This window comes from Chaetodon auriga, chromosome 20 (genome assembly GCF_051107435.1).
Source record: "Chaetodon auriga isolate fChaAug3 chromosome 20, fChaAug3.hap1, whole genome shotgun sequence".
NCBI classification, from domain to species: domain Eukaryota; kingdom Metazoa; phylum Chordata; class Actinopteri; order Chaetodontiformes; family Chaetodontidae; genus Chaetodon; species Chaetodon auriga.
In genome coordinates this window covers 8,283,809-8,309,435 of record NC_135093.1, presented here as the reverse complement: position 1 = coordinate 8,309,435, position 25,627 = coordinate 8,283,809, and the positions used below count along the sequence as shown (strand labels likewise).

At 43.3% G+C, this 25,627-nt stretch overlaps 1 protein-coding gene across 8 annotated transcripts; it reads left to right on the top strand.

Annotated features, from left to right (window-relative positions):
* Positions 1–1,657: 1,657 nt before the first annotated feature.
* On the top strand, positions 1,658–25,078 carry kat6b (K(lysine) acetyltransferase 6B). Of its 8 annotated transcripts, none has more exons than XM_076760583.1 (17): positions 1,658–2,010; positions 4,179–5,037; positions 9,153–9,261; positions 10,917–11,032; positions 11,265–11,346; positions 11,846–11,975; positions 12,523–12,578; positions 14,601–14,722; positions 15,449–15,561; positions 15,685–15,826; positions 15,961–16,122; positions 16,618–16,711; positions 18,272–18,503; positions 18,797–18,956; positions 19,385–19,660; positions 20,527–20,818; positions 20,941–25,078. In XM_076760583.1, the coding sequence occupies exons 2-17, from the start codon at positions 4,420–4,422 to the stop codon at positions 23,787–23,789; spliced, it is 5,553 nt and encodes a 1,850-aa protein (XP_076616698.1). In that variant the 5' UTR covers positions 1,658–2,010; positions 4,179–4,419; the 3' UTR covers positions 23,790–25,078. The 8 variants fall into 8 exon arrangements, with proteins under 8 accessions (XP_076616698.1, XP_076616696.1, XP_076616691.1 ...); XM_076760581.1 differs by having other exon boundaries at positions 1,746–2,010; positions 12,523–13,484; XM_076760576.1 differs by having other exon boundaries at positions 1,746–2,010; positions 12,520–13,484.
* Positions 25,079–25,627: the final 549 nt, after the last annotated feature.

The window sequence follows — 25,627 nt, the reverse complement described above, 5'->3', positions numbered from 1 at the left end:
GCATTTATGCTAATTGGGGGCGTCTAGGTGAAAACATTCTCCAGCCAAAATGTTATTAACAACTTTGAGACACTTTTTTTTCATCAGCATTTTTTAAGGTTTCACACAGATGCGCTTTGAAAAGGACCACATTTCTGATTGGGCAAGATCACACTCCATGGCAGCTGGTTCATTTGCCTCTCAAGATGACAGATGGCAAAACACAAACACAAAAAGAGGGAGCCATGATCAAGTAATGAGAATGCCTGCCACAATAAGGAAACTACTAAATGTACTTTTCTCACTCTTCCTTGTAAACTTTTGCTTTGCTCAATGAATGTAAGGGGTGGAAAAAACAAATACTAAATCTATGCATTTAATTTACTTTCTGCAGTACCTATGCGATCTGCTTCATAAGCTAGTGAGCCTAAGGCATTTTGAAAATGTTTAATGCTGGTTTTATTGTGTCGCAGCAATCTGCAAAATCTCTTTTCATGTACTACTTTGAGTTAAATATGCTGTTAACAACTTTGAATCAAGGCGAGGAAAAACTTATATTTGCCTACAAAAATGAGTTCACGACCAGAGTATATTTTTCTGAATGCAGTCAAAGGAGTAACTGGGGCCCTGGCCAGTGTTTTGCCCCGCAGATGGGCAGCAGTGTTTGTGAACACCAGTGTGGCAGTTGGCAGGGATTGAGGAGGGGGATGGGCAGATTGCAATGGCACATGCTCCAATTCAAATTATCCCTGGACCCATGCAGCAGTGGAGGACCTGCTGGGGCCCAGGGTGGCATTCATTATAACCAGACACAGGCAGGTTTGGTCAGCGCCTCCATCATGACACCAGCCCTAAACACATCCCCCCGTTATTCACATTTCACCTGCTTCAACTAAATTTTAAAACAGGGCCTCATTGAAATAACATTTTATTTGCATGTATTTACCACAAATTATCAGTAAGTAGAAATAAATGTCAAGAACTGAATGACAATCAGACACTGAGTGATATCAAACACTGTAAATGTGTACAGGTAAACAGAAAATCAGGTCATCAAGGTAATAAGAAGAGCATCTGACGAAGATGATGACAAAATAACAAGACACGTGAATTAAATGAATGCAAATTGCACAGGAAATGTCTTTTTATAAGGGTTAAATGTTTTCATTTGAGATCCCTTTAAAGCTGCCTGTACAGTACAGCATGTGTTTATAATCTGATGGGAAGTTAGCAATTATCTCTCTAATTACATCTGTATTACTGCATGAAAAATGAGCTTTCTGGCATTTCTAATGCCGCTAAAGAGTTGGTGAATGAGCGAGGGGAGCGCAAATCTAAAGACTTGACAATTTAATGATCTACATTATTGCTACCAACTATTGCTCTTCCTTAGGCATGGTGAAGTTAATTAGCAGATTAGGGTGTTAGTGTATAATATCCCAAACTGCCCTGGGTACTATTGGCCAGTGCAAGATTCAGCTCATTTTCAAAATAAAAGTCTAGATTTGGGTGTTTATGTCAAAATCAATCACATTTGAGCTTCTATCTGCAGCACATCAGTGGAAGTTAAAAGTGCCCATAGGGAATAAATGTTAATAGGGGTGTTATGACATGAAAGTGCTATGTACCCTGCCGAGACTAATCCAGCAAAAATATGAAGTGTAAAAATGTTTCTCTTGGCTCATCACTGGACATGTTGATGGAGGAGGAGGAGGGGGGGGAAGTGAAATTGACAATATCATTGTAGGAGCGCACTAAAGGGGCGACGGTCCGCTCCACTACACTGAAGTAGGGATGTCTACAGTGGAAGAAGAAGAAGGGGGAGGGTACCACTTTGTCACAGGCTGCTATGTAGATTAACCTTTCAATTAGTTGTTATCAGGTCCTCTCCATGTCTCGGCGCAAGCTTTTCAGCCTTCGTTTTAAGAGATCAAATCCCACGAAATCGCTCGGATATGTCGCTGTACATTTATCCTTCGACGTTTCCCCGATAATGAAGAGGAGTATCCGAGGGGGGGAAAACTTGAAGAGGTAAACTACCAGCAAATATTTACGGTAGCCTGTGCCCTCGGTTTTTTTTTTTTTTTTTTTTTTTTTTTTTTTCATACTAGTTATATGTTCATCCTTGCATGAAACTTGGTCGTTAATTTGTTGTGCCTTCTTCTTCTTCTTCTTCTCGCCCACGGCGGCGGCAGCTTACATAGGTAGGTCTGTTTGTGTAACATGTAACAAAAAAAAAAAAAAAAAAAGAAGAAGAAGAAGAAGAAGAAGCTGTGAAAAATCCAGGGGGCTGTGTATCATTTCCTAATAAAATATGGAAAACGAGAGCGGAGCTGAAGCTGAGAAATGGGAGCTAAAGAAACTAGCGATACATAATTGAGGAGCAGTGATGAAGGAGCTACTCTCCCAGCAGTCGTGTTAACTTGTATTCCCCCCTGAACGTCTCTTTTCTCTCCGGGGCTCACTATTTTCCCTCATTGGAGATATTTGATAGTTAATGGTGATAAAGAGGTCATGCCATCCTTGCACAGCGCAACACAGGACGTTAATAATTCCGCTGGCAGACGTGGAGCGAGCAGAAAACCTACTTTTTAGCACGGCGGATCGTTTATTTATCGCCGCCAATTGAACGTCACGTAGTTTAAATGTTAAATATCAGGAGAATTACGGCTCCTCTCGGGGAAATAATGAAAAGGGAGGAAGATAAAGAGGGAGAAAGGCGATAGCTTAGGCACATTTTAGCCTGCAGGAGTCTTGAATATGCTACCTGGAATTGATATAATATGAAATGTGTTCCACTTTAAATCGGCGCTTGTGCCTTTGCAGGTTTTATGCAAAGAAATGATAGATTTAACAAACAGCCAATTAAAGTCCAAAATGTTCCAAATCACTTTCAAGTGTAACCAACTGTTTCAAGGAGGAATCTAAGTAAAGGTGGGCCGGTGTTAAACGCCTTGCAAATGAGGTTAAATATTTATCTAATTTAATTGTTACTCAGCCAGTTTCTGTCTGTTGTAGTGTTTTTATAACTTATTAACACGCTATCGTCGCGGTTGGAGCTTTAAGTTCAGATATAATGAGTGTTGGAGGTAAATGATATCGAATTCATCACTGACGGCACCTTAAGAGGCGGGTCAATTGAGTGAAGTGACAGATCATACAGCCAGTGCCGTGCCTCTTAGAGTGAGCTCATACATAAAGATTGACATGTGCTTTATCAAACCAGAAATCGGATCTTGTCTTTACAGCCAATATTGAAGTTGCTAGGGAGGGCACATTAGTGTAGGTAAGGTTTAATGAGACTCCATTGGATTGTAATCAGCGTCATGTCGGATTCATGTAAACTACAACATTGTAACAAAATGGCGACTGTTTAGGTGACATCAGTAATGCTGGCAGCACTGTCATTTATCTGCTCAACTCAGCGGAACACAACTCTGGGTTTGTTACGTAGTTATTACCGGTTCCTTCCTTCGTCAAAAGGCTCGGTGGTTATTTGAAGACGTGCCTCGAACGTCTAACGGCAGCTGTCAGGAAGTGAGCATTGATTATACATCTGTCATTAACGCTCGCGCCGATCGGTTTGTCGTTGCGGACGTCGGGCTGTCAAAAGTCGCGTGCGGACAACTAACGGTTAAACTTTACGTATGATCTCCTTTTTGTGCTTTTAGATAGTTCCCGTGTGTCAGACTGTGACATGTTACGGTGACATTTTGGAAATTGCGTGCTGCAGAAATAAATATTAACTTGTAAGTGTTGTTTTTTTTTCCTCACGTCGACAAGGAATCTGAAACCGAAAATATTTATCTGTCGAGGAGACTATTTATACTTTTTCAGAACTCGGTTAAAGTTTCTAGCTAACGTTACCTGACATGGTGTTAAAACTTACTTCTACAAAATAGTCTCTTTTGAAATGGACATCTGGTTTGCTGCGTGGATTATGGTGTCAGACTATGGATTAAGTCACTCGAATTTCTTTAGCAACCATGACAGCCCCTGCATCTGTTTTTATCCATCTGTCTCTCATGTTGTAACACATCTTAAAGTCCTGCATTCCTCTAGCTTAGCCTCTACATCCAACATGCTATGAGCTAGTTTAAAGACTGTGAGTAGGAGGAAATAAGCAGAAATCCCAATGAAGGCTGTAATTTAAACATGTATTTCACCTGTTTTTGTTTTTGTTTTCTTTTTTCTTGTAGATTTGATCTGGGATTAAATAATTAAAGCTCCAGGTCAGCTGGTAACTACCACTGTGGAATTTACCCGTGCCAACTTTTCCTCAAGTTCAATATCAGATATCCAGGATTGAGAAGAAATATGTGGATGCTGGCATGGAACATAACTTTTTGACCTTATTAAGGATGTGGATGTACCCAGTGTTCAGCAGCAGAAAGGGGGAATCTGTATGGATCACATTTTTGTGAGTGTAATTGTTCAACCATGGTAAAACTTGCAAACCCTCTGTACACGGAGTGGATTCTTGAAGCAATACAGAAAATCAAAAGGCAGAAGCAGAGGCCCTCAGAGGAGAGAATTTGTCATGCGGTGGCCACATCGCATGGACTGGACAAGAAGACCGTCCTTGAGCAGTTGGAATTAAGTGTTCATGATGGCTCTATTCTCAAGGTTACAAATAAGGGGAGCGCCTCTTACAAGGACCCAGGATATCCTGGGAGAGTTGGATCAATCCCGCCTGCAAATGTATCTGTGCCATCAAAGGAATCTATATGGAATTCAAGTGATCTGCGCCATATTGATTGGAATAAAATACTTAAGAGGGCCATCGAGGGCCTGGATGATACCCATGGCTCCTCACTAAAGAACATCGAGAGGTATCTGAGGAACCAGGATGACCTCTCAAACATTGTTGATAACCCTGCTTTCCGGCAGAGGTTGCGGCTGGCGGCCAAGCGGTCAGTTAACAACGGCAGGTTGTTAAAAAATGGGCCCCGGTATAAGCTCAGCCATGGCAGTGCGGAGGGAAGGGGCTCCAGGTGTCCAAGCGCTTCCCCCTTGGTCCTGTCATCAGTGACACTCCTCCCCCATGAGCGAGACCAGGTACACACACCTTGGCCTCTGCATTGTCACTCTTTTCACTTCATGCTTATCCCTGTGTTACCCTGGACTTTGGTCTGTCATATGCTGCTGCCACCTTAAAGCAACATCCCAGTGACCACAGCAGTAAAAATGTAGCCAAAATGTTCTCCTTATTAATTTGAAGTATTAGTGTATTGATGTCAAACTCCTGCCCAGCTCTAACATGTAGTAAAGCTTTGTCGAAAACTAAGGACCTCTCTTTGGAACTTTAATGGTGGCATTTCCATTATATCATTACCAAGCAGGAGCCAGAAAATTTGGGCCACCACTGAGCAGAATTTGCTTGATAGGAATTTTATGATTGTGGTCTTAATCTATGGCACTCTATCTTGGCAGGTCAGAAACAACGCCATCTAGAGTGTGTCCTTTTGGGCCTGTGTTGCTTTTGGTCTCCATAATAAGAGAGCTTGGATAATCAGAAAGTCATGCTGACAGTGTGTGGTAGGCAGTCTGCTGTAGGCTTCCCACAGGTTATGTAACTCTAGCCTAATGACCTTAGGGGATGTGGCTGGCTGTCTTTTGAGTAGCAAAGCATAAGTGAACAGATTTGGGATATTTTATTGGTAATGTACAAGAGCATGAGCATAAACTAGTTTCATTATTATTATTATTTTTTTAAAGTGTCGAGAAATGGCAGTTGAGGTATGTGTGGTAGGATAGAGTGTCCTCGGACTGCAGGCAGCTATTATGACCTTTGTGCTAACTGAGATGCCCCAGAGAGGAAATAAAACCATATAAACAAACTTTCAGGTTGCATTGTTTCTGCTGCTTTTGGCACCTCAGGGGTGGTTTATAGTTTGCACAGATTGTGTCTCTATCACTGGTGCTTAGCTATAACACACACTGCAGACAAATGCCTGCGAAATGACAGCAGTTTTGTAATTGCTTCACAATTTTAAGATACTGTCAGGCACAGTAGGTGTTTCATGGAAAGTAGTTTTCATTGTGTGGCCCTAAAATGCAGCGTATAGTCATCTCGATTGTTGTAAAGGCTTCTTGCAGATCACGTGTTCAGGCTTATCAAGATGAAGTGCGGCCTAATAGTTTATGCACAAGTTATGCAGCTGAAGTGGCTAGCAGCATCAGGCTATAGAGATGTCACCCTGCTCCCCACCAGTTTCACAGTGAATAATCAGGAAGCGACACCTTGATACTGCAGCCACAACTGTGACTGTGTCTGTGGTCAGGCCAAAAGTGAAACTGAGAACTGTTTAGAGACACAGTGTCCTGCAATGGTTCTCATAGCTGAGGAGGGCCTGCTGTTTTCCATTTGGAACATTTCAACCTATTGCTCCCGGCCTGATGACATCACCTAGCCCAGTCCAGGTTTACTGTCCACATCAAAGGATGAGACAGCTCTGCCTGTTCAATTGTTGAAGAACGAGTGTGTGTGTGTTGAGAATAAAAGATACTTTGAGGTAAAAAAGGGCAGAGTTTATGAGATTCTGAAGAGACTCTGGCAGGAACAAAGGCAAGGAATGAGAGTTTTTTTTTTTTTTCCCTGCTGCGTTATGCAACCACTTGAGCTCTCTCTCTACCAGCAGTTTTCTAATAGGACCCCACCCCCTCACTCAGGACAGCCTGCTCTTTTGAAGCAGCATAATTTCCTGTAATGTACTTAATTTAGAATCCCCAAGTAAATCATCAGCATCTCTTCAGCTGTGTTTGTTTCTCTGTTTTCACATTTTGGTGCTGTGCAGATTGCAAATTGCTATTGGTTTTAATCACCAGGCCTAAGAATATTCCTGATGGAAATTAATTCTCCAGTTCCTGGATTAGACTTCATAGCTCAGTCAGTGGAGACTATGTTATGAAGTGAAGACTTATTAAAAAAAATACTTGCCTATCAGCTCTGAGCATTTCATCAGCAGCATGTACAGGCTGCATATCAGCACTGATGTCTTATTAATTTCAAGCATTACATTCATTCTCCTGCTTGTATCTATAATTCTCTTGCAGAAATCATATTTATGATGTTTGTAAACCCCAAATCAGAGTTTTGGGGCCTTTAAGAAAATTGTTTACTCAGGGATTTCAGTTGGCCTTTGCAGGCAACGTGATAAAAATGAGACAGATGCACTTTTTGTACACGAACAAGAAGTAATAAGTCTTTAAGAAATCACAACACTGAGGCCTTACTTTCAAATGCCTTTGGCTGCATCTGTTAGCACTGATAACATAGAATAGCTTGTGATCGAGGACAAAAGGCAAAATTTCTTCATTATGTTTTCATTATTGATTAATCTTTTCAATTATTCATTCAGTCTATATAATGTCTGAAAATTATTTTTTAAATAAAAGGGCTCATCACTAGTTCTAAGAACCAAAGGTCTCAGCTTCGATTTGGTTCCGTTATCTGATCAGCAGTCTGAAAGCCAGTGATATTCAATTTACAATGATATTTAAACAGAGAAATCATCACATTTGAGACACGGAAAACAGAATGTTTGGCATTTTCGCTTGATGAAAGACCTAAACGATTAATCAGTTCTCAGAATTGTTGGCAGTAAACTTCATGTGCACTTTGTTGTGTTTCTACACCAGTTCTGTGCATTTGGGTTTCGAAGAATATGAATAACAAGCCCCTTTAAGCAAGATAGCTCACAGTTGCAGACCTGACCAGCTTGAATTTGAGCGAAATATATTCTATTCCTCTTTCATAAGAAGAGACGGTATGAAAATCACTGATTACCTCTGAGCCACAGTGCTATGTCCTACAGGTGCAGCCTCATCACGCAGTAGCATTTCAGTGTTTTTATGTCCAAAATCTCAGCTGTGTGAGCAGCAGTCAGCTCTTAATGCCAGTGCCTGCTTTCAAATATTGACCTGGCAGGTTGGAAAATAGTGTAATCACTGATGTGGCAGTAAACTGCTTCCCCTCATCGTAACAGCTAATTGATACAACAACCAGGAACAATGACCAAATCCCAACTGTGTCCTCGATGCATTTACCCCTGGGGTTCATTTGGATGGTGTGGCAGGTTGAAAGAATGCTCCTGTCTTGTGTTTGTTGACATATGAAAGAAACAAAAACAAGATCTCCTCAGGTCAGGAGGAGGTCATGACCAATAGAGATTTGGAGGTCGCAAATTTTGTTGAGGTTGGGACACTGATCTGCGTCATAGAAACCAGGAACTAATTATGGGCATCCCCAGAGTGCCTTTCAAAGCTCCAGTCAATTGACGAGGCCTTAGTGTGTAAACTGACGATGAGGTGGGTTATTTATGGTCACACCCTGTGAGTGTTATTTTCCGTTAAGAACTTCCTCTCAAGCAAGAAAAAGAGGCAGCAGTTTGTTTGATGCGCCTCTAGAGGCTTGTGTATATGATCTCATATTTTAAGGGACACCTTGTGAAAGCCATATTGCGTCAGTCTGAGTTTAGTCTGGTCATGATTTCAGCCTGAGATTGGTTAAGTTTTGACTGACTGGTTTAGGAAGAGATGACACTAAGTCCTCCCCAGTTATCCTCTGTGAAGTCAGCCTCTCTTCATTGTGAGTGATCAATGGGGAAATCCTCTTAAACCTTGAGCTCATATTTTACTTCTTCTGAACTTAACCGTAAGCCCTTAAATGAGTGTTTGTTCTGAGACTTGCAACATTTACAGTGGATCATGGCTGTAACAATGAGAGCCTGTTTTATTATTGAGGTAATTTGATTACATGCTGGTTAATCCTTTCAGACTGGAGTGCAAGCTTTAAGAATTGGATTAAGCCCTTAAACTATGATTACTAAGATCACTTACCCATTCAGATGTAATGGATAAAGGAGGTGGATCTCAAATGCAGTGTATCTCTGAGGATGAGATTCATTTATTATTCATTTCTAGTCTGTGAGAAGTCAACTCTTTTTTTCGTTCTCCGAGCTTATGCTTCTAGTTCATATTTTTCCAGCTATTTGATTAAATCACAACGTGCTTTTATCGTCCTGCTTTAACCAGCAGTATGTCTACAGTGATCTCAAAAATCCTGAGAGGATAAAATGTCCAAAAACAAACAGGCTTTTAGGCACTTCATACACAGTCTGTGCCCGTTTCTGTTTTTTAAACAGTTTGTCTCTGTTTGTGTTCCCACCCAGCTCCGGGTTGACCCCATCCCAATATGCAGTTTCTGTCTTGGAACGAAAGAGTCAAATCGGGACAAGCGGCCAGAAGAGCTGCTGTCCTGTGCAGACTGTGGGAGCAGTGGTAAGTGGCCTTGTGTAACGCTTCAGTTTTTGGATGTTCTCACAAGCTATGACATACTGTATTCTGGACAAAACTTGTATGTCTATGTTAGCAAAGGCTCACAATTAAAATTGTGAGGAATAGAGGTGGGAGATATGACTGATACCATCATCATCACAATATTTGGAAGAACAGTTATTTTGTATATACTATATGCATCACAATATGGCAATTTTATGCAAAATCCAATGTAAAATATTCAAACTATGCATTCAACTTAAATGTGCTTGGAATCATTCATTTGGACCACAGGATTTTCAGAGTTTGTGAAGATAAAGATACATGAAATCATTACATCATAACAATAATTGATTTTGTGAAAGATGACAATAATATTGAATTTATGCCCCTTCCTGGTGAATAATTGTAACTTCAGAAAAGTAGCAGTGAGTGACATGGATAACATCTTCTATCAAGGGATATTTCATGGTCATTTTATGTAGCTGTGAAGTTATATATGTAAAAATTGTTTTCCTATTGAGTTATAGTATCACAAAGTGCATTTTCTAGAAATTCAGTTGGCCAAATGTTTATCTAACGAGATGAAAACGTCTATTATTTGCCTGAAATACTTGAAAAATCATTGCACGTAATCACAAATCCAGTATTTTCATAAAGCGTTCCTTCTCATTGACTTGTGGAATTGCCTACAATCGCCTCATCCAACCAGAGATATCAAATCTACCTTGGTGTAAAGGTTATAAAAATCTGTGATTGTTGGCAGATATCTAACACCTCACAATACACAGTGACTATCATATCACCCGGCAGTTCTCAGCATCGGTTTGGCAGATGTCACATTCTTGCTCCACATTTTTCACTTCCCTTTAAGGGATTTAATGGAAGAACAATGTTCAAATTGAGTGGCTGGAGGGATCCAAATTGCTTGCAACCCTCAGTGGGCTCAAGAAGGGCAGATGCTCCATAAGTGGCTTTTAGAATCTGAAATCACCCAAGTCATTTTCCCTCAATTCAGATTCCTCTTATAGAGCACACCAGGCACACTGGATCAAAGATCAACCCTTTTCCTGCTGCAGATTGGTGGCATTTCCTTTACTGTTCTTTTGTTCCAGACAAAACTGCTAACCCCCCATAAAATTACCTCTGCCAAGGAGTCATTTATGTTTGAACAATTATTTTAAATGCCGTAAGGAATTGTTCTCCTGGTGACATTTTTATAGCTCAAATTTGACTAAGTAGCGTCGAGGTGGTTTTCATTAACCGCTCGTAGTGTACACAAATTGTGCTCTCACTGTAAAACAGCTGTTTTACAATCATGAGAGGGAGCCGGGTGAGGGAGAAGGCATGCTTTTACATGACTTTCATGGATCGGCTTCCATTAGAATGAGTGCTGCAACTGTTTCTGCCTCATTAAGATCAAATTATCTGTAATTAGCGGCTCAGATGTTTGATCATACTGTTTTTAGACACAACTTGTGGCAGGGGGGGAAAAGTGTTGCGGACATACAGGCACGCCATTGTTTCTGATGAGATAATATGTTAATGTTTAACCTTACTGCGTGAATAAATAGAAAAGCCTTGTCTCTGGCTCTGTGACACAGTCAACGCTGGTAAGAATGAGGCATGCTAATATGCGTTTTCCATTGCTTTCGAAGGGCATCCATCATGTCTGAAGTTCTCCCCCGAATTAACCTCAAATGTGAAGAGATTACGATGGCAATGTATTGAATGCAAAACCTGCAGCTCCTGTAGAATACAGGGGAAAAATGCTGTAAGTATAATGTTGCATACATCTTAACACACACCATTTTCAGTGTTGCTGGCTTGGAGGTAGATCTCATTTTGTGCATCCCTGAGGATTTGTTGGTTTTCCCTCAGATTTGTAAAAAGCCCCTTGTGCACGACTGGGCTTATTTTTCCAAAAAATGATCAGGGGGGGGGGGGGCTGTGTTACATGTATGCAACAGGGACATCCTTTACACATGCCTGCTGTTCCTTTTCAGGATGAAATGCTATTCTGCGATTCATGTGATCGGGGCTTTCACATGGAATGCTGCGACCCGCCGCTTTCAAGAATGCCAAAAGGTGAGGTGTTTACACTGTCTGGCTTCTCTGTTTCCCTCTCTGCTGTCATTTCAAAGCCTTTTCTTCACAGACGGCCGTATGGGGCTGTCACTCAGCACACAGAGAGGCAGCGGTGGCTTATTAGAAGCTTTGCATGCATATCAAATTATTTCAGCATCCCCGGGGAGATTTGCTATCTCTGGATTACAGTACTGACCCTACATCGAGGCTTGTAATGATGGTGCACGTACCGTAGTAGGACATTTGGCAGGCAATTCATACAAGTCGCATAGCTTTGCTCAGCAATCTGACATGAAGTCTATTTCACTGGACAGAGAATTGACCCAATGTTTTTCTTATGGATTTTCGCTTTGTGCTGAGTAATTGATTGTCATTGTGAGCTGGTGGGATTCTCGCCAGCTCTCGGTATTAAAGGAAATGTTTCCAATGAATGTACTGTATGTCCTCTGAATTGATGAACCCACCCAAACGGTACTCTCTCTGTTTGGACACCCTCCAGGAACCTGGATCTGCCAAGTTTGCAGGCCGAAGGAGAATGGGAAGAAACTGCTGCACAAGAAAGCCGATCAGATCAAACGTCGATATGCAAAGCCAATCGGAAGGCCTAGAAATAAGCTTAAACAAAGAATGTGAGTGTGGAATAATCTGAATGTTAGCACTTTGTTAAAGTGCTAATATTAGTTCATTAAGTTTATTGCTGAGATTTGGGAACATGGCGACATTGCTGAAAAGAAATCAAACGGGACATCTTGAAACAAGTCCCCAGGTTAGCCCAACTGTAATATTGTTACCACAACTGTCTGTGGCAAACATCCATCACAGTTTGCTGGCTTAAGTTCCTGGTTCAGCTTTGACCAACTGTTGTGTGTGATGTTTACAGATCTGAGCAATTACTTTGGTGCGTACAGTGTTATCTCAGCAGATATGGGCAAAACTAGTAAACCAAGACGAGCTGTAGTAAACTGCAATTTTCTTTAACAGAGAAGAGCAACACACCAAGCAAACAATAAGTAAATACAAGCGACAGTGACATTACTTGTTTATTGAGTTCGGTGTGATTTAACTTTTTTTGAATAAAATGGAAATACAAGTTACTAGTACCTCAAAATTGTATTTAAGGACATCACTGGAGTAAATGTTGTTACATTGAGATCTATGTCTTTCTTGTTTCAGCAGGTCTGTAACCAGTGGTGACGGCTCCATGGTAGCACTTGGAGGAAGGGGGTCACCTGGTAGGGGTCAAAAGATTACCGTCTGTTCCACACCTTCATCTGGTCATGCTGCATCTGTGAAGGACGCCAGAGACAGATTGGCTGTTGCAGACCCCTGTTGTGCGGTCGACGCCACCCAATTCACCACTTCCACCCCCACCACCACTCCCCCTCTCACGCCCACCTCCACCCCAGCTACACTCACCGTTAACAAGAAAACCAAAGGGCTTATCGATGGGCTTTCCAAATTCTTTACCCCTTCCCCCGTGGGCCGTCGCTCGCGAGCTGTTGCCGTAGAGTCGCCCGCCAAACAGTTAAGCTCTAGAGACAAGGGTCCTCCCAAACTGTCCAAGCCACCAGAGCCATTCGCCTTTGCTGCTGACGCCACTCAAAAGATAACCCCCTCGTCCCCTGCACTTCCTTCCGCTCCCACGTTGCCGGGACTTAGCCCCCCTTTGCAGGTGTCCAGCAGCTCCACCTCTGCTAACTCACCCCAGAGCTCCTCCAGCCAGTCTAGTGTTCCTTCCCTGAGCAGTCTCTGCAATAGCAGCCAACTTAAGGGACTATTTGACGGACTCTCTCACATTTATACTACTCAGGGACAGTCGCGGAAAAAGAGACTACCTTGCTACGCGCCACCTAAGCGCATGCACCCTAAGCAGGATTCACCCCATGCGTCCAAAACGGGGCCCCAGCGCCTTGGAAAGAATGAGTTTAATAAAAATAGGTTACACTCCACATCTGCAGGGCCGGGCCGACCCAGAGGACACCCATTTAAGATTGTCAGTCATTTCAAACGTAACCCCTTCCTTAAAAAGCACAGGACACTAGGCAGGCTGAGGTATAAAGTGAGCCCTCAGAAGGGAGCCCCCTCACCAGGAAAGGGAGACTTGACAGACGGAAGAATTAAGCCTGAGAATAATCATGGTAAGCAAGGCTCGAAACTCCAGCCAAGACCTGCGTCTCCACACCTTTAAGCTTCTTCTTTATTTTTTTAAAGCTTGACACTCGCAGTTATTTATTTTTTTTCCAGGCTAGAGCTAATCTTTTCTTTGAGAAGACACCCTCAACATTCTAACAGACTACTAATCTTCTGCCTAATTTGAATTCTTTTAGTTTCTTAACCCAGTTTCGTTGCGTTTTGACTTGGCTGCGGAGTTTACGTGGCTTCCATCCTCTCGCCCGTTGGCTTTTGTCATAGTGCATGGCCCACTAACTCCCTCATGTTGCTCCTTGCTCTGTCCTTGACCCTCTGCAGTAGTGCACACATTGTGATCACTACCTAGTAGAGGCTGTAGTCACATCAGCACTCTTCCTCATCCCACCCTCACTCTTGAAATCTCTGTCTCCACTCAACCTCACTTCCAGCGGTCATTAGACACATACAACCCAGTGATTCACCCACCCAAGTTGACTCAGAACTGACATGATGATTATAGCCAGAAGTTCAGTAACCCTTACATTTCACTGTCTTCACGAATGGAGTCACAGTTATATAAAATAACACGGTAGAAAGGAAAACAAATGGATATATGTTTCAAGCAGTTCTAAACAATATACTTCACAAACACTACTTACCCCAACAGTACATTTCCATAAATATGTTAATGACACATCACGTCCACTTGTAATGGGTTTTTGTTTTGGTGGTTAAGTCATGGTGTTGATGTCTTTCATAAAATTACTGCCTGCTTTCCAGCATCAGTTGCTTTTCATGTCGACACTCGCTCCCTTCACTGCATCTGCTTCTTCATTCATGGGAAACTGTCTTGGTGGATGACTAAGCACATGAAAGCAGTTACGCAATTAGAGTGATTTAGTTTCACTTCATTACATTAGGGATTTTCATATAAACATGCAAAGATGATACATTATGAAATTCCTCAGAGACACGGCCTCAAACAGGCTCAGCAGAAGTACTCAAAGTATAAACACATTTGCATAGAATGCATTTATGAGATTATTCAGCCACGGCTGCTTCAAACAGGCCGGTGTTGATGTGCTGTCTGATGTGTTGATGTCGTGTTATTGTGCCTGTAACAGGCCACAACGGGGAGCTGCGCGTGAAGCAGGAGGCCAGAGCCGAGTTCGCGGCCATGTCCAGAGACCACGTCACAGAGGAGGACATTGAGACGTTCATGCATGTGCAGGAACTCGCCGTGCAGGTGAGAAAACTGGGAGAGGGCTAAGCATGTCACACATCAACGGGAACTTTAGGTTAATTTTTGACATTTTCAAGTATATATATATATTTATAAAGATGTATATACCCTATGCCCTTCATGTATATTTAGGTGTGAAGTAGCAAATCAGCAGTGAACTTCTCTTCCAGATACTTTCATTATCGCGATCCTTTGCCAATATGACAATAAAAGGACAAGCACTGAAGATATTAACATTTTTTTAACCACACTACCTTCAATTTTGGAGTCACAAAATATCACATTGTTCCTCCAATCGGGCTTTGTTCAGCAGGATTATGAGTTTGTAGCCTTAGTTTGGCTTTCGCATATGTTTTCCCACTGTTCTTCACCCTCAGTGATGTGTTAAGGGTAGATGTGCGTGACAAGGACAAACTTCTTATATTGAAAGGTATCTCAGAATTATCTTGATTAGTGTACCATGTTACAAATATTAACTCCTCTTCATCCCAATTTGTTTTGTATTGCTATTCTGAAATCGAGTGTCTCAGAGGCTAACCTAAATGTCAGCAGTCTTAGAGATAATATTAAGTATTTAAGATCTTACTGGTGACAGATTTTGGTCAGATTTCATGTATCTTTCATTTAGACATGGGAACATCGAACCACAGTCTCAGTTTGAGACACTGTGAGATTCAATTATCTGGGTCACCACATTTATCCATTTGCTCGTATTCGATCTTTTCACAGAGAACGGGATCTCTGATGAACACAGACTCCATGCGATGCCCTGCCATCATTGAATTTGGGAAGTATGAGATTCAAACCTGGTACTCATCGCCTTACCCGCCTGAATATTCAAGGTAACGCTGCTTTTACGTGACAAATAATGCCTGTTTCTTTGTCACTGGAGGTGCATTTTATTGAAACGTTTATTTCAGTGTCGCTGAAGTACAAACCACAGCTCTCCCTTTTGTCTCTGCCAGATTACAAAAGCTTTATCTGTGCGAGTTCTGTCTAAAGTATATGAGAAGCAAAAACATTCTCCAGAGACACACAAAGAAGTGTGGCTGGTTCCACCCGCCAGCCAATGAAATCTACAGAAAGGACGACCTTTCCGTATTTGAGGTCAGCTTCCCTTTACAGCAATAAAGCAATAACTGTATGCTGCATGAGATTCCACTGAATGGGTTCTGGGAGGAGGAGGGAAAAATGGGAACTGTTTGAATAGTGTCCTCTTGCTCTTTTTATTCCGTGTTTAGGTTGATGGAAATGTCAGCAAACTATTCTGCCAAAACCTCTGCCTGTTAGCCAAGCTTTTCCTGGATCACAAGACCTTGTATTATGATGTGGAGCCTTTCCTCTTCTACATACTTACAAAGAATGATGAGAAAGGCTGTCATCTTGTGGGCTATTTCTCCAAGGTAAGAATTACAGAGTCATTATATGGGAAATGAAGGAATACCGCACATCATTTTTGAATGGTGATGCTGATACAGTAAGACCTTACTGTTATTTGTCTGTTCTTGTAACATGGATTTAACTTATTCACAGTAAATGATGAGTCGATTAATCAGTTAGTCAAGCAGAAATGCCAAATACTCATTGGTTCAGGCTTCTGAAGTGTAAGGATTTCCTGTGTTTGTGTGCTTGACATCATTGTAATTAAATTATCCTTAAGTTTTGGACCGTTAAAAAAATATCACTTTGAAAAATAATTGACAGATTAACCAACAAAAAGATAGCTATCATTTGTTGGAGCCATAATTCAGAACAGAGTGAAACTTTCCAGTGGAAGCTCATTACCCTGTGTCTGTGGCGTGCACGTGCACAGCTTTAGACAAGGACAATGGCAGGTGCAGTAAATTGCCAGCTTCAGCAGAGCTCTGACATACTTGATCTGTTTCTCCTTCCCTCAGGAAAAGCTTTGCCAGCAGAAGTACAATGTCTCCTGCATAATGATCATGCCTCAGTACCAAAGGCAAGGATTTGGAAGGTTCCTTATTGATTTCAGTAAGTTCCTTAATGCTTTTTTAGACCACTGAACTGAGGTTTTTTTTTTTTCTTCTTCTTCTTTCATTGGTCTTTACAAACACTTTCAGATTAAGGGGTGAATTTGTAGCTTGTGGCAAGGTGCTGTTATTTGGTTAAGGCTTTGAAGTAGCCTAATCAAGAGCATTCATGTACGGTGCTTAGGCAATCACAGAAGATTAGGAGTGAGAAACATTACATTCTAACTGCATGCATTATTTGATGGCCAATAGTATTTCATCCAAGCATCGCCTGAAGAGCTTTTTTCATAGAAACAGCCCCCATTTCTCTCCTTGACTTGTGATGAGGTGTAGATAGTGCTTTCATGTTTTAGACCAGTAAATGCAACACATACAATATTTAAAGCTTTGTGGTCCACTTATGAAAACAGTTGCTGCCTTGAGTGGATTTCTGTGTTTAGGCGGGCAGTTTTTTTGTCATTAAAGGCGGTTTATTGTTTTCAAGAGTTGTCTCATTGCCGAGTTTGTGTGTGATGAAGAGAAGGGAGAGCAGCAGCGAGTGCGGGGTGGGCGGGCGGTAATGGAGCATTTGATTTCCTGTTCACTTTGGGAGCCATTGAGACACAGAGATGCAAGAGGATCTGTGATATTGAGAGTGTGCTGATAACAAAGACAGGGATTAAGGGAGATTGAACACAGCTGAGTTCTGAGCTCTTTGAAGGCTTTATTGGAAAATGTAGCTTTGGAGCTGGAAGTTGTTTAGATTAAGATTTTCTGTTATATTGGATTGTATTAGAGGAACACTTTGTCTCAGGTAGCTCTGAGAGCAGAGCATTAGTGGGTGCCTGTGTGAAAAATGTTTTCTTTCAAATCATAATTCAAAGGACGCAGAGTAGCTCTTTTGTATTCGTTTATTAATGATAATATACTTGTAAAATGACACAGAATGAAATATGGCTTTTTTCAATTAATTTATTTGAATATTCATTGCTAAGTGTTTGTTATCACACGCTCCTCTTCTCAGCTTTAGTAATGAATATTGTCATGATTACTGGAATATTATGTGTTCACTGTTTGGTGATTAGATTTGCTTGTTTGGTTTTCGGTAGTGGGTGCACATTAAAAGGCATTAATTAATTTCATGCCGCTCGTAATGGATGACCCTTGACAGGGCCGCTATAAAACTAATTACACACAGATACATATTAGTATTAGGTTTTTTTTCTTGTTCGTTATCTCCCCTAAGTGCAGTCTCTTGTGAGCAATGACATCCAGCTGCTTCTCTGTTTCGCTCTGTCGCTTTGTTTCCTCTTTACTCCCCTCTTTCAACCTCCTTTGTTGCCCTTGCCAGCATGTATCATAGCTTCTGACAGAGGTTGAAGGAGAGGAAAACTGATTGCCTCGCTTCCCTTTATACTATTTGAAGGTGAAATCCCAACCAGGGTTTGGTGTCACATCCTTACATGAATATGTAATCCATAAGGGAGGGGGTGTAGTGACTGAATTGCAATCTGAAATAACCCAGCAGCAGCCTCTAGCTTGACTAAAGCATTTTGTTTGTGTTTGAATCTTGTCTTTTTAGGTTACCTTCTCACCAGGCAAGAAGGACAAGCCGGCTCCCCGGAGAAACCGCTGTCAGATCTGGGTCGCTTATCCTACCTGGCATATTGGAAAAGTGTCATACTGGAGTACCTTTATAAGCACCCAGATAAACACATCAGTGTTAAAGGAATAAGCAGGGCCACTGGGATGTGTCCACATGACATCGCCGCTACTCTCCAGCAGCTCGGCATGATTGACAGACAGGATGGCAGGTCAGTTCCGCAGCCGCAGTCTCCTTCAGCCTGTGCTGCCGCTTCTGTATGCTGTCTGACTTATCCAGGCCAGCGGGTATTTTTAACAGCATATCCATTAATGCTGCTGAATATTGACAGAAGTAAGTCAGGTTAAGCACCCCCAAGGACATGGAGCACCTGCTGTCCCAAGGAGCTCGTCTTTGTGCCCGTGTTTAACCACACATCACCTTCTGTCTACCTTCTGTCTACCCTGGCTAGTGCCTCACTATTTTGTGCACGTGAACTCATGGGCCTTTCTCACTGTGAACTAGGATCGTGTTGATCAGAAGAGAGCGATTGATTCAACGGCACATGGAGAGCCTGAGAGCTAACCCACGCCGGAATGAGGTGGACCCCGATGCCCTGCGCTGGACGCCTTCCACGACTCTCAGTGCTGTCCTGTCTGAGGAGGAGAGGGAGGCAGAGATGGATGTAGGTCTCCTTGTTCAATCAGGACACAGTAGTTGTTTGTTTACACTTCCCTACAATGCTATTATTGGATGTTTGTTTGATTAGCTGGAGAGTTCAAATAGAGGCCGTTAAGGGGAAAGGCATTCTCACTGTCAGCAGGCATCTAATGTTGTGCAAAATTGCCCTAAATCAGTTCACTACATAATTGATAGTGCTGAATATTCCATGAAATGCAATCTTTCCACGGTTGCTTAACGGAAATGTTTCCTCCATGACGGGCAGACATCCAATCAGGACGCTGTTCTTATTATCAGGAGAAACCTGCAGTGATTCATTTGTCATGATGTTAATTCCAATCTCTTGTTTTCCCATTAGCCTCATTGCTCAGATGTTGGAGCCGTGCGTGCGCCTTTCCCAGAGATAATGCGTCTTGTCTGTTTAATTACCAGGCTGAGCGGCTGAAGGAGCAGGCCAGTTGCTGGGAGAAGGAGGAGAGAGAGGGCTACATGATGACTCACAGCAGCAGGCAACCTCTCACGAAGGTCCACTGCAAGGTTCCCTACAGGACCTACGAACGCCGCCCTGCACTGTCCTGGACTAGGCGCATCCAGCAGTCAGAGGAAGTGAGTGATGACGAAGCTGATGACGATGACGATGATGATGACTCCGATGGTTCACCACCCATCCTGACAAAAGCCCATGCAATGCTTGCAGCAAAGAGAAAGGTGACTTTTGTTGTTTGTTGATGAATCATGCTTCTTTTACAAGTCAGCTGTTCTCCCTAGTGGGATTATCTCATTGATTATCTGGAGTTTTATTCCAAGACAAAGTGGAATTGAGTGTATATCATTAGATATTTTCCTTCATTAGGGACTGTGTTGTGTACTCTGGTGAGTTGGAAGGGTTTGATAAATATTCATGAATTCAGTGGAGGGTTCAGTGGCTTCCTCCTGTCATCCGGAGCCTCCCTGTGTGCCTGCAGCTGTAGATAATAGATTGTGTTTTCACTGCTGGTGTCGAGACTGTGCAGGCTAAACCTTGTACTATTGTCAATGGTCATGGTTAATTTACTGCCCTCCTCTATGCTTCTCACATCTGTTCTGTCTATATGGCACTGCCCCCTTGTGCTGGAGATAATATTACAGCCGGGTGCATGATGTCAGGGAGACCTTTTCAACAAAAACTGTGTGGAAACCTGAAAAGAACGACGCTGGCTGTTGGAGTTTATTTAGTGCATTAGTTACAGTATTGATTTCACATTCTTCTTGTGGAGGATTTCGGAGAAGAGAGCGGTTGAGTCGTAGGCAGCCGGTGGGAAACAACTGGAGAATGTAAAATATAGACTGTGGTTTCTGCTTACTCTGCCTGTCTCATTTGTGGTTTTCCACACCAGGCTGCATTGCTCAAACATTTAGCCTCACTGTGTGGTTTTAACATTTTACATTTAGCACAAAAGCCTGAATGACTTCCTGTTATATCTTCATGGAGGTCATCCACCTAGTGCCCTAGTTTTCAGTCTTTACAAAACTACTCTACTCTGATTGGAGGTTTTATTCTGTTTTCATTGGCTCACCTTTTATTTTTGTTTCAGAGAAACATTGTGCTCAAGAAGAGAGGGCGTAAAAGGAAGAGAATAAACAGCAGTGTTACAACAGAAACCATCTCTGAGACAACTGAGGTGCTGAACGAGCCGTTCGATAACTCAGAGGATGAGCGGCCTATGCCCCTGCTGGAGCGCACCTGCAGAGTGGGCGAGATGGAGGAAGAAGAAGAGGAGGAGGAACAGGAGGACAAGACTCCGATAACACCAATGAAACGCCGGAGAGGTCGCCCAAGGCTGGAGAAGAATGCACAGAAAGACAATCTTGAACACTGGAATGAAGGTATTTGCATCTTGACTGCCATAAAAATACTACATCACTTCTCATAGAATTGTTATATAGCTGATTGTTTTATCTCTCTGACAAAATAGTGAACTGTTGTTTAATTTTATTTTTCATCTTAGGAGCTGACATCCTCTCTAAGAGACCCAGCAGACCCCGCCCAGTGAAACGGAAGAAAGGCTGGCCGAAAGGAGTGAAACGAGGCCCTCCCAAATGGAGGCTAAAGAATGAACGAAAGATGGGCTTCAAGCTCAATCTCTACACACCCCCTGAAACCCCAATGGAAGCTGAGCAGCACCATATTCAAACTGAAGAAGCAAAAGGGGAACCAGACCAGGATATTGTCAGTGCAGATGAGGGCAGCAAAGCAGGCAGAGGCTTGGCTAGTCCAGATACAACTCTAGAGAGGCTCCCCTCCGAGCCTCCAAGTCCTGCTGATCATGCCTCCCAGAAGTCGAGCTCCCCTGAAGGATCACCAGTGGCTTCTCCAGTATGCTCACCTGCTGCTTCTCCTGGTGCCATGTCCCCAAGGCCTGAGGACAGAGCTGATTCCCCAGGGCCACCTGAAGATGAACAGCGAGACCAAGAGAGTGAGCACGGTCAGGACTCCCCAGCCAAAGATGTGGAACACAGCACAGTGGGTGCTGTTTCACTGGAGAATGACAATGAGGAAGATGAGGAGGAGGATGAGCAGAGAACTCAAATTGAGGATCAGGATGCAGATGATGAAGATGACAGTCACAACAAGACAGCAGAAGCCGAGATCAGCAAAGCAGATGTAGAACAGAGTTTGAAAGAAATACCCGAGTGCACCCCACCTTTTTTAGATCCAAAAGAAGACAACGACTCTGAGTTGAGTCAGCAGGTTTCTACAGTACCATGTAGTGAAGAGGAACCAGCTACCGCTGCAGAAAGCATCCAGGAGGCCGTGACAGAAACGACAGTAGCAACACCACCACCTGAAGCAGTAGCAGTCGCTTCGGTAGCAGCTGTAGACTCTGATAACCCTGTAGACTCTGAGTCAGAGGAAGAGAGCACGCCCAGTCCATGTCCGGATCACCCACCTCCTCAGCCTGCAGAGAGGCCAGCACTCAGTCCCGTGCTGAGGGAGGACCCTCCAATCTGCACAGAGATTGACTCAGAGACAGCCCAAGCTGTTCAGTCCCTGACGCAGGAGACTGAGCGGGAGAATGTTTTCCAGGACTGTGTGGAGAGCCAGGAGCCCTGCAGAAGCCTGCAGACCTACGCCCATGTGGCCCAGAGCCCCCAGCTCACCTCGCTGGATGACTGCCCCCAGTCAGACCACAGCAGTCCCCTTTCCTCCGCGCAATCCCATCCCAGCCAGTCCGTACGCTCTGTTAACAGCCCGGCTGTCTCCATCTTGGAGAGCGGCTACACTCAGATCAGCCCCGACCACAGTGCCATCTCAGTGCCCTCGCTCCACAACATGGAGACGAGCCCCATGATGGATGTGCCGTCGGTGTCAGATCACTCGCAGCAGGTGGTGGACAGTGGCTTCAGCGATCTGGGTAGCATCGAGAGTACCACAGAGAATTACGAGAACCCCAGCAGCTACGACTCCACCATGGGGGGCAGCATCTGTGGGGCAGGCCCCTCCCAGAACAGCTGCTCCTATGGCAGCATCCCCCCTAGTGGCCTGGCCCAGAGCAGCTGTGCCGTGAGCCAGCAAATGGCTGCCGTCAACCCCGGCAGCTGCGGGATGATTCAGCAGAACAGTCTGAGCTCGCCACCGCACTGCAACGTCAAGTCGCCGCAGGGCTGCGTGGTGGTGGAGAGGCCTCCCAGCAACAGCCAGCATAGCCAGCACAGTCAACACAGCCAGCGCAGCCAGCACAGCCAACACAGTCAACACAACTCTCACAGCAGGCACGGCCCACACAATCAGCACAGCCAACACAATCAGCACGGTCCACACAATCAGCTAAGCCAGCACAGTCAACACAATCCCCACAACCAGCATAGTCACCACCACAATCACCACCTGCAGCACAATCAGCTCAGCCAGCACAATCAGCACGCTCAGCATAGCCTTCACAATCAACACAGTCAGCACAGCCAGCAGCAGCCCATGGCGCAGTGTGCCATACCCCCCAACTTCACCACCACCATGCAGCTGGCTGACATTCCCGAATCTGGCAACCCAAACTTCGCCCTCTATGAGAGGATCAACCACCAGGGCGAGTATGGCAGCGGGCACTATTCTCAGTCGTCTGGCCTCAGTCTGGCCAAACTGCAGCAGTTCACCAACACGTTCATAGACCACCCTCACTCGCTGCCTTTCAACCACTCGGCCTCACACCCCATCACATCTTATGCAAACACCCCATCGCTGTCATCTCAGCACTCCAGCCTGGTCTCCTTGTCCCAGACCCCACATCGAGTCCCCAACCCACAGGTGCAGGCCACCATGACCCCACCCCCGAATCTCAGCTCCCCACCACCCATGATGCTACAGCGCAACATGGGCATCACGCCCTCGCAGCGGATCCAGCCCCAAATGGCCGCCAAGAGTCACATCTCCGCACGCTCCAAGTCGGCCCCGCTGTCGCACCACCAGCAGCAGATGTACGCCCAGCCGCCACAGACTGTGGCCATGCAGGCGCCATCCAGGACGCTGGCCGCCATGCCGCGCATGAACATGAGCGTGAACATCATGCCGGCACCAGCATACAATGTCAACTCCATGAACATGCCCTCCCTCAATGCCATGAATGGCTACAGCATGAGCCAGCCCATGATGAACAGTGGCTACCATGGCAACCATGCCTATATGAACCAGTCACCCCAGTACTCTATGCAGATGGGAATGATGGGAACACAGCCATACCCCCAGCAGCCCATGCAGGCTCCACCACATGGCAACATGGTGTACACTCCAGCTGGTCACCATGGCTACATGAACACAGGCATGTCCAAGCAGTCCCTGAAGGGGCCTTTCATCAGGCGGTAACTCCCCGCAGGACTCAGCTGTTTCTTCTCACGTGCATTTTGCTGTTTAAAGATGCACTGATCTGGCCTTTTTGTTTTTCTTCTTTTGGTGTCCTTTTGTTATTGTTTATGACTTAAAAACCAGCAGCAGCACTTGGAAAGAATGCAAAATTTTTCATCAGTGAGTAAAACTTTGAAGCTAATGTTAAAAAGTATTTTTGTTTCTCCGAATGGGAAGCCTTACATCATTACGATGAAAATCTATTTAATTAGTGTTAGTGTCTCTGATGTGTCTTTAGAGCAGGCGGGTTCAGAGCTCAGAGGTAGAGATTTCATCAGTGGTCTTGCAGTCGTGTAGCAGCCTCAAATGAAGCCATTTAATGTGCCTGCTACAAGTGGAGTTAGTGGCTGTTTGAACCTGTTCAGTGTACCTGTCTAACAGTGCTGACAATTAGTTTGTACTATACTCATGCCTTTGTATATTTAAATTATTGTACTTATTTTGTAAAGTGACAACTAGCATGCTTCAGTCTCTGTTAGTGACAGTGCATTGAGTAGTACTGTACAAGTGTTGTGCTTAATAGCAAGCCATTTTAAAGATATTTGGCCTTTATTAGGTTTCCCTCCACAGGGAGAAAGATGAAACTATATTTTGTTAATTCTAATAATGTAAAAAAATGTAAACTTAGTCCTGTTTTCTGTTCGGTTTGAGAGGTTTTATTGCTATGTATGTATAATTCTGAAGTCTTTTGTAACAGATCTCCTTGAGGCAGCTTTCTGTTTAATAAAGCAGACTGATTTCTGTCAAAATAACAAAGCATATCTCAGTGTTTGTACCCTGAAAATTCTAAAACATTTCAAAATGTCCAGAAGTGTGGCAGAATTTAAAAGAACTAAATGATTATAACGATGAATAACAATAAAGAAAATATAAATTTAGTCCAAAGTTGATATTTTACATAATGCCTTTAAAGCTACGTTTTCATTCCATCTGTAGATTTGTTTTCTATCTTTATAAAATGTTGGATTTATATTTTACCGAAGTGTAGAAGAATAGAGCCTGTGAATAGACCAAACTAAGCTAATGGATTGCATGTAAAACGCAACTTGTACTTGTGTTTTTGTTTATATTGCTCTTTTGTAGCCTTTGTACCTGTACAGAGTTGCTGGTAAGAACAGGGGGGAAATACCTGGCTATGTGCACAAAAATCGGACAGAATGACATTCTTGTATTTATGACTTTTCTCCTTTTGTCAGTTACTTAAAATGCTGTACATTTTAGCATAAGAATAAATTATGATTGACCATGTACTGGACTGTTCTCATTTTAATTTGAAACATTTACTAGCCTGAGGCGTGTCAGAGTGAACATGCAGTGATAGAGTTTGAATTCGTGGTCATCCAGGCAGCTGTTTCCTCTGCAGAACAGTATTTTAGATTAAAAAGAAGTAAAAGAAGAGAAAGAGAAGTTGATTTGGACTTGACTGCTCAGAGACTCGATTTACTCTTGATATTAAACCTCAAAAGCCAAAAGTTTCTCATCTCAAGATTTTACCTGGTAAAATCCCATAAGATAAAAAAAACAAACAGGCCTTGCATGGTCACACATATTGAATATTTAATTATTAGGCCTCTGCATTAAAAGGAACTGGCGTCAGTTGTTGGAAAATGTTTGTAGGTTTGAAGGGAAAATGTTCAAACGCTGTGTAATTTTCATTCATGAAATACTTGAATCCTGAACTGCAGTTTACTTATTTAGACAGGTTAACTTTGAACCAATCCAGTTTAGGTCTTTAGGCTAATGTGGGTCATTTCCAAGTCGAGACATGAGTACAACCCGATTCTAAATTGAAAACAGTA